Genomic DNA, 14257 nt, shown 5'->3' on the forward strand with positions numbered 1-14257 from the left:
CCAGTGTGGTGTAGTGGTTAAGAGTGATAGACTCATAATCTGGGGAACCGGGTTCGCGTCTCTGCTCCTCCACATGTAGCTGCTGGGTGACCTTGGGCCAGTCACACTTCTCTGAAGTCTCTCAGCCCCACTCACCTCACAGAGTGTTTGTTGCGGGGGAGGAAGGGAAAGGAGAATGTTAGCCGCTTTGAGACTCCTTCGGGTAGTGATAAAGCAGGATATCAAATCCAAACTCCTCCTCCTCCTCTTCTTCTTCTTCTTCTTTCATTTTTCTTTTTTTATGGTTTCAGCTTTCTGCAAAGATGGTTGTAGAAATGGTGGAGCCTGTATCGCTTCCAATGTCTGTGCCTGCCCACAAGGATTCACAGGCCCAAGCTGTGAAACTGGTGAGAAATCCTCTCGTTGACTTGCAAAGTCAGTCTTACATTCTTACATAAAGTCATACAAAAAATTATACTTTTTAAACATGTATCTAAAATTAAGTGCAGCTGTGGAAGGGTAACTAGATCATTTGCTCTGTGTTTCCTTTCAGTAAATTCTTCTGCATCAAATGTAGTCATGGAATATATTTTTTGCATCACTATTTTTGGTACATAGAATTGTTACTGCGTGTATGTGGGCATTATTTTAGTTTTAATTGTGATTGTTTTCAGTTGTTGCTACAACCTAGAATGGAGTTGCGCAGATCTTGAATTTATGTTTATCTCAGGTTGAAGCAAATAAGCATCTTTCTGCAGCATAGATATATTGAAATATTATCTAAAGCTAGGTAATGACAATATTAGCAATGCAGCGAATCATAAGTACATTATATTGTAGCAGTAAGCCCCGCTGAGTTCATTAGAAATTATTTCTATCTTATGGCTATGATCAAACCAAACTACTTATGTGTGGCTTACAGTGTACTGGGGCAACAAGAGGGAAAGTCTGGGTTTTGAAATTTATGCAAAAAGCTTTCCAATTGTGTAGTTTTTATTTGTATAACCCTGTTTGTCTATGTCCACTTTCACATGCATACTGCACGTTACATAGATTACAGGACTACTACTGATCCATGAACAGAAAACTATATATATATATATATATATATATATATATATATATATATAATTTGCATTCCATTTCTGATTGAAAAATGAAAATAGAAATTTAGCATTTTGGCTAAAATCTGAAAATTGCCTTGTGTTCTGTCAGAACTGCTTCCCATGATCTTACTTTGGTTGTCATTCTAATGCCAAGGAATGTATTCAAATTTCAGTGAAGTCCAATCTTCGTTGTGAACTATCTTACCTGATCAGTCATAAGCTAAACAGTATTTGTACAAAACATCTGGAAGGAAGATGCTATAAAGAGATACAGGATAATCAAGCCATAGTTCTATCAAAAAGATTTTCAAACAGCTGTCAGGTCTGTGTGTGATGTTATCAAGCTCTAAACAGCAATGGTCCACCTGAGAAGTGAAAAATAATCTTGCTGTTCTTAGGTAAAAACTGCCATTGTAGTAACAGTTTCATCTAGAAAGAATACACATTTCTCTGCAAATGGATGGGGCTATTTTCAAACATTACTTGAGGGCAAATAATGCATATAGGTTTGTTTTACTTTGGGTGGTATCCAGTGGTGTCACTCAGCTGATGGTAAGGCTTCTAAGGATCTCAAGGTGGCATATATGGTTCTCTTCCTTCTTATTTAATCCCCCACAACAACCCTGTGAGGTAGGTTAGATTGTGAGGCAGTGACTAGTCCAAGGTCCAAGGTCACCCAGTGAGCTTCATGACCAATAATACATCATTTCTCTGTTTTATAACTTCATTTGCATACCTGAGGTTTGGAAGATTTAAATTCAGCTCAGGTTAGAGGCTTGCCCAGGTAATTGCTATAGATTAGATCTCTCTAGAGTTACGTGTCACATTCTGTGGAAGCTAAACATTTTGCATGTGTGACTGCTGCTCTTCACTGCAACTTTAAATTAATTTGTTCAGGTGCACTGGCCATGATAATAGAAAGATTTAGATTATGACTGTTCCTAGGGGAGGCTTGCATAAAATCCTTTTAATTCCGGTACTCATGGTTTCTTAGAAAAATAGTTTTACTACTACTCAGAATATAATTTATTGTCAAAGCTGCCACAAAGCTTGTTAAGTGTGCTGATACTGCTAAAGCTGCTGGAGTATTTAGCACTTCAGATATACTGCTGTGTTCAGATAACAGTAGTCACAATGAACCCATACCCACTTGATTTGTAAGATCGCTAACTGGATTTGGTCTGAGCAATTATATAGGACTCCAGGTGACCCTAACCAAATTCTAATCAAGAAAGTTTGTCCACGCTTCATTTTCCCTTCTCTTCGTTTCTTCCTTTGCCCATCCCACTGAATGGGTAGCCAGGTAGCAGAAGGACAAGAACTTGCCTCTTCATGCTTCATCTCTGGCAAGGCAATGAACAGATTCACTCACTGAAAAGGAAGTGAAATCTATGCTTCCCAATAGGCTGCTGATCAGCCCTCGACAAATATGTAGATATATCACCCTTGTACCTGGCACTGCTCAGGAATTCTTGTTGTTGTTGTTGTTTAGTCGTGTCCGACTCTTCGTGACCCCATGGACCAGAGCACGCCAGGCACTTCTGTTTTCCACTGCCTCCCGCAGTTTGGTCAAACTCATGCTGGTAGCTTCGACAACACTATCCAACCATCTCGTCCTCTGTCATCCCCTTCTCCTTGTGCCCTCCATCTTTCCCAACATCAGGGTCTTTTCCAGGGAGTCTTCTCTTCTCATGAGGTGCCAAAGTATTGGAGCCTCAGCTTCACGATCTGTCCTTCCAGTGAGCACTCAGGGCTGATTTCCTCCAGAATGGATAGGTTTGATCTTCTTGCAGTCCATGGGACTCTCAAGAGTCTCCTCCAGCACCATAATTCAAAAGCATCAATTCTTCGTCGATCAGCCTTCTTTATGGTCCAGCTCTCACTTCCATACATCACTACTGGGAATTCTAAGAAACCCAAAAGTCAGAGCAGTTTTGAAAGGTTCAGCCCACCATCTTGATTCAAAATGGACTCCAATTGTATCCAGTCTTAGACAAAAGCCAGCTCTGTGATGTCAGGAACCATTATTTAAAGTTTGGTGATGGCATATTGAGGAAACAACTTTCTGAAGTATACAGCAGATACAATCAAAAGAAAGAGAGAATATAACTCAAGGATCTTTTACATTCTGTGTGCATCCTAGCCCTATTTCCATAAATCAATCTTTTGCCCTCCTTTAATTAGTATTCAGGATGAATGTCTGTTTCTACAGATGTAAAGATAAAATAGGTCACCATTAAAGTTTGTACTTTTCACTAAGTAAGAAGTGTGCCAGGATTTAATAAGTCAGACTGGGGTCAGTTTCCCTAGCTCCTTTTATGCCATAAAGAAACGCATTGTGGTTCATTTTTTCCTAGCAACTTAAATGTTATACAAAATAGAATTTTCCTGTCAAGTTAATCATGCAGCTCATAAAGCACTTTGAGGAGTGTGAAAGGAAAAAGAAAATTGCTTAGTCTCTGCTCAGACTAAGATTCTGTTTCTTTTATTTGCTGCTTTTATTTTATATTTTAGTCAAGGGATCCCCTGCACTTCTACAGGAAAGGGGAATAATAATTGTGTATTTTGATAATTGCCTTCGTATCTCCTTGGAAAAATTAAAGACTTCTTTTACAACAACAATGTTAACATGTTGCTAAACATGTGTCAACAGAAGTTCACAAATATTGTCTTGGTTTGTTAGCTAGCTATTATTTCTTCGCCCATTTGCGTTAGGGGGTGTAGAAGGCAAGAAACAGCAAGAGTCTCCACTGTTGCTCATTGAAGAGATTACCTTCTCCAAACTCTGCCAAAAAGAATCCTACTTACTAGAAAGCCAAGGGGACTGGCCCCGGTGAGCTGGCAAGTTGATTTGTGGGTCTCTGGGTATAGTACCACAAAGGACCAATTTGTGTGACCAAAATGGAAGCTTTGTAGAGCAGCAGCCCCTAAAAAGAAAATGAATGCGTGTTGCAGCTTGGGTTGTCTCCTGACTTGGCCACTGCAACCTTCTCCTCTCTAGGCTTTCATTATTTCCTTATCGCTATTACATCTCCATTCACAACTCTGCTACCCAAAAAGGTTCACCTTCCTTCTTATTACTAAGATGACATGCAGCCCCGTCTTTAATCCCTACACTGGTATCCTCTCTACTCACAGTGTCAGCACAAGCTCTTCATCCTTCAAAGCTTTTCTCCATCCTCTTAACTAAACTTCAGTATGTGGAATTGAAATGAACATAGAATAATTCAGTGCATTCTTATGTACATCTACCCACTGGGTTAAACGAGACATATTCCCAGGTAAGTGTGCATAGGATTGCACCTGATACTTCAAGGTCCTATATTCCCACCCCCTTGCTGTATTGCTTGCTTATATATGGTTTCTTATAACTATATCTGGTTTTATGTTGTGTTTTATTTTGGGTTTTTTCTTATTATTATTTTGGGTTTTTTCTGGACTCCCTTGGGAGGAAGAGCAATTCATAAATGCAATAAATAAATAAATCCATTGTGTTGAATTGCAGATTGCAAGCTCCAAGGGGTGGTAGGAGTCTGCCTTCGTGTTTATTTTCCGTAAAGCACCCTGAACACTGATTGTGTGCTGCATAAATAACAAAATAATTTGGGGATTTCCTGAATATTTATCTTGCTTTGGTTTTACTAAGAGATCTTTGAAATGAAAGGTTTGATTCTGTTCGCTTCAGGTCTGCAAATAATAACATTCTCAAGGTCCCAGGCCTCAGAGAGGTTAGGCTGGCCTCAACTAGAGCCAGGGCCTTCTCGGCTGTGGCTCCAATCTGGTGGAATGCTCTGTCACAAGAGACTAGGGCCCTGCGGGACCTGACATCTTTCCGCAGGGCCTGCAAGACAGAGTTGTTCCACCAGGCCTTTGGTCAGGGCGCAGCCTGACTCCCTCCTCTGGCAATCTGCACAGAATTTTGCTTAATCGGTTGCCATTAATTTGATTTTAATTAATTTTTATAATGAAATATTTTTAGAATGTGTGATTATTTGATTGTTTGATTATTTGATTGTTGTTAGCCGCCCTGAGCCCGGCTTCGGCTGGGGAGGGCGGGATATAAATAAAATTTATTATTATACAATGCTAATATATAGAGGATTGGCCAGGAGAGACTGTTATCACTACCTTACCATGTTGAGTCGGTCACCTTTGCTCTGTCAAGACATGTGAGGAGGTGGGTTGGGTGCAGGGATAGAGGAAGACCTCCCATTCTCTGTCACAAATGTGTATAACCCTACACAAGGCTAGGGAGAGAGGGAGAACAGAACTCTATTATTTCTTATGGCAGTCTTTCATTGCAGAGGTGCTATGCTTGGGTGGACTGGATCAAATCCTTAGTTCTTAAATTTATAGTGTGGCATAAATAAAACATGAAAAGGAAGTTTCAGCACTACATTATAAATATAATTTATTTCCACATATGAAGAGAATAAAGAATGACCTTCATTACTCACTCCAAGCTCTTTCCTTTATGAATTATGGTCCATTATATTATTATAGGAAATAAAGTGAATAATGACAACAGCCAATTCCCCCTCCACCCTTTTATTATCCCTTTCCCTGTGTTCATTTTAGAGGTGGCAACAGTGTTCATATTTAGTACAATATACATATGGTCTACTTTTGGCCCAAGCCTGTATTATCACTAAAACATTGTTTTAAATAAATTCACAAAATGTATACTTTTCCATGGGCACATGAATCCAAACTAAAAGAACAGTACATTACCCATATAAAAAGAGCAACCTGATGCAATTAATCAGCAACAGGTAAATGCTACTGTTATCAGGATTAAATCCTGGTCCAGAAAAGAGAAGAAAGTTTGTGAATGCGTATTTCTTTGAAGGATTGCAGCTGTTGCAGATCACATGCATAAGGGACAGAAAGCCGTTCCATACACCTGCCTTCCATTGGGCAGATGGGAAGGTGCATTTCATTGGCCTTGCAAGGCTGGTGCCTATACATCCATGAACTCAAGCACTAGGCGTGTGCAACATCATGACAAGGCTAGGAGCTTGGACTACATATATCCAGATTTTACTTTTCATCCTAAGCCATGGTAAGCCATGTGTGACGGGTCCCACCTCTGTATAACTCCATAACGACCAAGGGTTATCTTGAGGTTTTGGAAATGTTAATTTAATATACGTGCAGAAATTGATTGATGGATAGTTGTTTGAAAAGGATTTAAGTTAAAGAGTAAATATATTGCAATGACAGCCTTGGCTATGTATACCTGAAGGAGCATCTCCACCTGCATGGTTTAGCCCAGACACAGAGGTCCAGCTTCCAGGGCCTTTTGGCATTTCCCTCACTGTGAGAAGTGAGATTATAGGGAACCAGGCAGAGAGCCTTCTCAATAGTGGTGCCCACCCTGTGGAATGCCCTCCCATCAGATGTCAAGGAGATAAACAACTGTGTGGCATTTAGAATACATCTGAAGGCAGCCCTGTATAAGGAACTTTTTAATGTTTGAAGTCTTACTGTGCTTTTATATTAGTTGGAAGCTGCCCATAGTGGCTGGGGCAACGAAGTCAGATGGGTGGGGTACATCTATCTATCTATCCATCTATCTTGGAGGTAAGCTTCATTTTGCTCACTTGGACTCACTCCCTAGCAAGTTGCCTAAGGAACAAAAGGAATTGAAATAGGAAAGATTCATGATGACATTCTGTTTACCCTTTTTAAAGCGTGCAGCTGAAAATATTCTTTCTGATACTATCAGGGAGTTAGATGCATCATCATCATCATCATCAATTTTCTATTTTTCATATATTTCAAAACTATGAAGGTCATAGGAAAACCAGTTTAATTTTAGAGGATGAGTTAAGAGAGAGGCACAGAAAGTAGATGTACCTAAAGATTCTGTCTGAGTCAGGATCTAAATATAGTAATACAGTATTTTCAATTAGCCTGTCTCTTTAATGGGCAGTGACATAGCCAAAGGCACACATCCCAGTAGACAAAAAATATATTCCCCCTTTTTAAAGTATTCAAGCATGCACTCAATTCATCATGCCTAATTAGGTGCTATGAATTATCATCTTCAATTGTTACAAGTGTCATATCTTTTGATGCTATTGGCTGCCTAATGAGAAACTATCGTAGCCTCGGTTGTCGGTAGGGTCTGTGATTGATCTATTTCTGACAACAAAGAAATGTTAACAAGGCCACATGGTGAAGCATTCACTAAAAAAACCCACACCTTTCATAATGTTTCTATCTAATTTTGGAGCACTGCCACACATGAAATAACAACAGGACTGAATTTCCTTTCACTGGCATTTAGTAGGACTTATAGGGGTGTGCAGAAAAATCAATGGGGGATCAGGAGTGTGGGAAATTACATACTTGAAGAATTAATGAACTATAATTCCATACTACATTCTCAATCACATTTTGCTTCCTTCTCATTAATGGAATTAAATTAGTTTTCCATGGACAGGGTACTTTAAAAAAAACACAAAATACCACAGCCATGCTCTTGCAAAGCTACAAAAAGCCCTGATATGTCGTAGAAATAAGTTTGCTCTTTCATACAACATGACAGCAGAAATATTGCATCGAAGAACTGCATTAATTCGACCTGTTGAAACAGTTCGGAAATGGATTTGCTGTAACCAATTTCCTCCTCTTTGTGAGAGATTAATACTTTAAGATAATTCATGTAACATTTTTGCTGGGTTCTCGCTTTCAGCATTACAGGAGCAGAATACCCGCTACTCTTCAGAGGAAAAATGGGCAAATTTGTCATACACCGGGCCAGTCCCCCCTCCCCACAAATGAGTAATTACTGAGCATTTATGAGTTATAACATATTCTAGGTATGCAATGTCCTCCATAGAAATGCTTGTTGTCTAAGATGTTGCCAATTTGGCACCAAGTATAGACCTAGTTTTAGCCTATTAACTGCGTTTTGGCTTTTTAAATAGTGAATTACCTTGATACAAAATGTGATAGTTTGGGCACCTTTTACTGTTGAGCCAGACCACATCAGTTGGTAAAATGGAACCTTGCTTGCTTTATCTATTTCTGTTCCTCTGCAGGATGCTTATGCCGTGTGTTGTTGTGCTATGGCAGTATAGGAAACCAAAAGACTGATAGCTTGTTTAAACATGGAAATAGCTACCATAAATCAAAATACTTCCAGGCTGTTATGTCTCCCAAATGGGGTCTAAGATCCATGCACAATCTCAAATAAAATATGTGACTGAGGACTGTGGTGTGCTCGAGTATGCTAAAACTGTACTGCATGCTCTTTTTGTTTGTTGAATATAAAACACCGGTAGGCCTTGCAGCATTAAAATAAAACCTTTTATATCCATTCCCAAAAGTTTAACAAAGAGAGCCAAGAAGATATTGATGGATTTTTTTCAGGTAGGTTTGGTCTTGCTAGTAGATATAGAAATGCTCAAGATAGGTATACCAAAAGCAGCTTTGAGATACTTCTTACAACCCTACTAATCTGAAGTAGGCATTGATGGTCAACATATAGATTTTGTAGCTGAAAGGGTCAGCTCACAAAAGAAGTCCCTGGTTCAACTAAAGGCAGTTGCAATGCGTGGAGCCTGTTGGTTGTAAGTCATTTATTTTCTTGATTTTGAAAGGATTTAACAATCAAATTTAGGATTATTAGGGCCAAAAAGTTTACTTTTCACATCTGTGGCAAAACATTATGCATGCCTGTGAATAAGTAATCCATTTCCCTCCTTCTCCTATCAAACCTGAATGCATCAAATGACCTACATTTTTTTCTGAAATTCAGTAATTATCAAGAGTGTGGAATTTGTTTGTCTGAAAAAAAATAATATTAGGGATGTCACCTGCATTTCTGAACTGGATTAGTGCATTCTATTTCTCCATACTATTTCCTGTTCTTTCCCTTCCCTCCTTTCTTGATCAAACCCTTTGGTAAAGCAAATCTAATTATTAGGGGGTATGCATTAAGCATGAAATTTTGCTTGGACTCCCAATTCAGCTGCTTGGAAGTAAGCCTGATTTGCTTCTGAGGACATCTGCTTCACCTCAGGTTTGAATGAGAATCTGTGAAGCTTTGTGTCTCCACATTCACTATCATGGGGAAATAATAAAGCAGTTTTAATGCCGTTAACTTTTGGTGGCATTCGATGGAATTTGTGTGCTTTGTAGTGTGGATATAAAGCCTGCCAAATTTCAGACAAATATTTGTAGGGGCATTTTTGCTGGTCACTTTTCTCATTTAGTCTCATTTAGAAGAGAGAGCAGAGTCCATATAACTTTTTTCTGGCAGAATTGCATGGAAATTGAAGGGACTCTGATAGACCCTCCTGTGGGGGGTGAATACTGCTAAATTTCAGAAGGGCAGGTGCAGGGGTAAAGGGCAGCCTTTACCATTTTGAGTTGTTGAAAAGGATTGGCTATGACGAATATGTTCTGCCTCCACTGTTGGAGAAAGCATGTATCTGAATGGCAGTTGCTGAGAATCACAAGTGGAGAAAGGGAGGGAAGTTGTGCTTGTTTTCTTCTTGTGAACCAGGCATCTGGTTACTCACTATGGAAAGCAGGACTTGATGGGCCATTAGCCTGATCCAGCCAGCCATTCCTATCTCCTTGTGATTTACTGTTGTTTTGTGGGCAATTTTCAAGAAAACAACAAACATCAAAGAGGTGCTCTTGATAAAGAAGCCAGTGAAATTTCAGAAGCATTCATGTGGGTATAAGGAATAAGAAAACAGTTTGTGGTTCTTCCTGGGCTTGTTTTCTGTCCAATTGACAATGAGCAGATTCATTCATTCTGTATCCCTTCCCAGACCACTGTGATTTACAATAAAATGGAGAGTCCTGGAAAAGCTATTCTCTGTTTAGAAGCTAGAGTTGACAGTCAAAAAACCTCACCTCCCATCTTCCTCCTACAATTGACCTTGTCCTTAAATGGGAAAATGTAACTATTTGAAAAACACAGTCTGAGCCTGTCCAAGTTCTCTGGGACCTCCAAAGCAGTCCAAATGCTTCAGAAGCAGCCTGATTCAGTTTGGGACACCTCAAAGGATACCCACTTGATCTCAGGAGAGACTCATATCTCTCTGAAACTGCCGTTTTTATTTTCAAGTTTTGGGATTCATCAGAATCAAATGCATGCCCCCTGATAATTATAGTAGTAAATGTTATACTAGACACTAGTATAAATATCTCATGTCTCCCTGAAGACCCCTAAGCTGATTCATTTTCAACAAACTCTTGCTGTTAGAACTCGGTCTTCTTGATTCTTTAGGATAAGAATCCAACCTTGCTTCCCAACTGAGAACAATGACCACAGTCTTAGGCACACTTACTAGGAAGTAACACCCATTGATTTTAGAAGGTCTTACTTTTGAATAAAATGAATTAGGGTTGCACTCCTAGGATTGTACTCCTGGTAACTGTCCCAGATGTCCCCAAGACTGGTCCAGAAATGATCTGAATTATCATTAACATCTTCATCAAATGTGCTAATTTCCTAAGACAATGAAAGGGGCTTGGGAAATGAAGCACACCCACTCACCAGCTCTGCACTCCTAAAATGACCAACCACATCCTCTTTGTTTACCTGCAAACAGGGGTGCTTGCAGTAGCAGCACCAGAATATTTTTCTTCTCTTTGCCCCACCCCCTTACTTATTGATGTACTTAAACAGCAGTGGCCTTTGGAACTGCAAGTCTTCTAAAGGGCTACTGCAATAAAACTGCTTCTTGTAGCCTTGGGGAGCCTTTACATCAAAATCTATTGCCATTGCCATGTACTGTCTTGGGGATAAAGGTCTTCTGCAATTTACAGCTGATCAAAACTCAACTTTGGGAGTCCAGAGAGCTATGTTAAATTATTGTTTTAAAAGGTTAATCCTGGCACCACATTCTTCTAAGTGAATAAAGGTCAAACTTCCCACAGCAAATGCTACTCACCATCTCTACATCTGTGTTTGGGATGAGTAAAAAAAAAGCAAAGGTTTTCAGACCAATAAATGCAGTTGCCCATTTGCAATTGTCCATAATTTTCAGATACATGGAAATGAAATTTCATTGAGAGTGCCTTGTGTTTTGCTTCTTTATTGAAACATGCTTTCATTCAAGGAAAACAAAAATAAACAATGGAATCCACCAGCTTATAAAGGAAAGCGTAGAAAGTGATAGGACAGAGGTGTGTGAAATCAAGATTGCTATGGAAATGTATTATGAAAATCTTATTTAAACTCCAGCATAATAAAACCCACTAAAAAGAAGGGGAAGTATTTGGCTGGCTTGTGGAATTTTTTCTCTTTATGAAGATAAACATTAATAGTCTGATAACTAACAACACAAGGCCTATTATTATTATTATTATTATTATTATTATTATTATTAAAAAGCTATTACATGATCTAACAGATGGATGTAACTTTACGTCAAGTTGCAACAGGAACTTGTGGAGCTTCAAGTGTTGTTGGACTCCAATTCTAATCAGTCCCAGGCAATATGTCCAATAGTCAGAGATGATGGGAGTTGGAGTCCATCCTTGCCCCCAATAAAACTTGAAATTGGCTGACAGAGAAATGCAGCAGGGCATCTCAGTAGTTGCTTAGCAACTGCTCTGTGCAGTTTTGCCCCAGAGCTAATCAAGAGACCCAAAGGGAGACATTTTTGTTGCTGGCCAGAAGCTGTTATGTAAAAGGTGAAGAAAATGGCTCCTGATGATTAATTGGGAATGACCTGAGATTAAAAGTGAGAGCACACATTGGGTGAGAAGAAACCCACTGGAACTCCTTTGCTTTGGACCGCTAAGAAGAATCTGGCACAAGTTGAGTTGGGAAGGCCAGCTTCACATTTAATTATGTACAATTGCAAGTGTCTGAAAACATGCCTGCCTTAAACTGCATTAAATGGAATGGCTATTAAATAGGCATGGGATCCATTTGATCACAATTATTGAGTAATAATCTTATGCAGTGCCGACTAGTAGAAGCTCCATAGGATAGTCAGGTAATGAGCTAGACAGATTTTTCATGCCTCTTGCTATAAATTGGCTTCCCAGCAGCATCAAGATTTGTCATTGCTTTTAAAAGTCACTATCTTCCTGTGAAGAAAGCACATACTTTGCACAATACCTCATTGTGTCACATTGGTCTTCACTGGTTTTTTCCCCTAGATCGCAAAGGCATATATTCCTATGTTAGAGTCAGCTTTCTAATGTTTAACCAGTTCAGTGTTAAATTGGCCTTCATTAGGAATGTCACTGCTTCTCAGAGCTCAGAGCTGCTAGATAAGCAAAACTTTTCAGTGAGCCACTAATTAACAATCAAATCACATCACAATATAAATCCACTGGAAAAGGAAAGGAAGAATATTCCACACAAAGAGTAATAGCTCAGACTAATACTAAGCATAGTATGCTATTGTACTATTGTCAAATTACTGGTGTGCTACTCAAAACTCGTGAGTCTTCTGTTTTTCTGGGGTACAGTGATGTTAGCATCAGAAAAGAAAGCCAGTATGATATAGTGGTTAGCCAGCCTTTCTCAATCTTGAACCCCCAGATGTTGTTAGAGTACAACCCCCATCATTCCTAGCTAGCAGGACCAGTGGTCAGGGATGACGGGAGTTGTAGTCCAGCAACATCTGAGAATCATAGAATCATAGAATCATAGAGTTGGAAGAGACCACAAGGGCCATCAAGTCCAACCCCCTGCCAAGCAGGAAACACCATCAGAGCACTCCTGACATATGGTTATCAAGCCTCTGCTTAAAGACCTCCAAAGAAGGAGACTCCACCACACTCCTTGGCAGCAAATTCCACTGTCGAACAGCTCTTACTGTCAGGAAGTTCTTCCTAATGTTTAGGTGGAATCTTTTATTTGTAGTTTGGAACCATTGCTCTGTGTCCGCTTCTCTGGAGCAGCAGAAAACAACCTTTCTCCCTCCTCTATGTGACATCCTTTTATATATTTGAACATGGCTATCATATCACCCCTTAACCTCCTCTTCTCCAGGCTAAACATGCCCAGCTCCCTTAGCCGTTCCTCATAAGGCATCGTTTCCAGGCCTTTGACCATTTTGGTTGCCCTCCTCTGGACACGTTCCAGTTTGTCAGTGTCCTTCTTGAACTGTGGTGCCCAGAACTGGACACAGTACTCCAGTTGAGGTCTGACCAGAGCAGAATACAGTGGCACTATTACTTCCCTTGATCTAGATGCTATACTCCTATTAATGCAGCCCAGAATTGCATTGGCTTTTTTAGCTGCCGTTGAGAAAACCTGGATTAGACAGTTCATCTAGGTCTGGGGAGTCAGCCTTGAAGGTCACTGGATGACCGTGCGCTTATCATTCTTAGCCTAATCTAGCTTGAGTTCTTTGGAGGAAAGGTGGTGAAATAAAATGAATAAACAAATCACACAAATGTTTGCATGCATTAGGATAAGGGGTATCTACATTACCCACTTTGCATGGTTATTTTTTATTCAACATGTTTAGCTAATCCACTGCTACATCTGGAGTTGAGAAGAAGGCAAACTAAAGCTGTGTCAAAACCTCCCGATCAGTGTCCCCTGGCAATGTCTCCTGGATTTTAAACAACATTGGAGACAAGAGCTGAGAATTTTCGTTTCATTTGTTATCTTACGTATGCATTGTATGCTATGGTTTTTAGTGTGGAACCTGCCCTGGAATCCCTGTGTGATGAAGGGTGGGGTAGAAATTGAACAAATAAAACCTTTGCAACACCTGCTAAAGAACTGCCACAGGGTTCCAGCTGGAAGAAAAGCCCTGGCTCCACCCATCATTAGTTTTCCCTCCAGCGACTGTTGGCATGTTTGGTTGGTCTCCACCTACAGATTATCCCTGAGGACATGCAGACCTTGGCAGAAACAAAGGTTGTCCATCCCTTGCTTAAAGGGGTGGGCCGCAGCCGCAGCTTTAGACCTCTAGTTTAGAGGGTAATAGAATACTATTTAGCACTGACTGACTGCAGGCATTTTCAGTGGAATTGGTTGTTAGCAGACAACCTGTCATTTCCTAGAGACCAGCAGAATTCTTCCATCAGCATATTAATGGCAGACAGTCATACACAGCTCCATTCAACAACTTTGCATTCTGACATAAGGAAATGAGAGGAGAGTATTTCTTTCTTTATTGGCATATGTAAAAGCATTTCATCCGAAGTAATATTTCTTGTGATATTGGTTT

The 14257-nt window shown here is 39.8% G+C and overlaps 1 protein-coding gene across 2 annotated transcripts in view; it reads left to right on the plus strand.

Moving 5' to 3' along the window:
• Window positions 1–14257, plus strand: part of NELL2 (neural EGFL like 2) — a 114453-nt gene that overhangs the window by 83883 nt on the left and 16313 nt on the right. For both annotated transcript variants that reach the window (XM_079994164.1, XM_079994165.1), the window contains exon 15: window positions 291–386. In XM_079994164.1, coding sequence (XP_079850290.1) covers window positions 291–386 — 96 coding nt within the window. The remainder of the gene's footprint in view (window positions 1–290; window positions 387–14257) is intronic.

Source organism: Podarcis cretensis, assembly GCF_951804945.1.
Source record: "Podarcis cretensis genome assembly, chromosome: 10".
Lineage (NCBI taxonomy): Eukaryota > Metazoa > Chordata > Lepidosauria > Squamata > Lacertidae > Podarcis > Podarcis cretensis.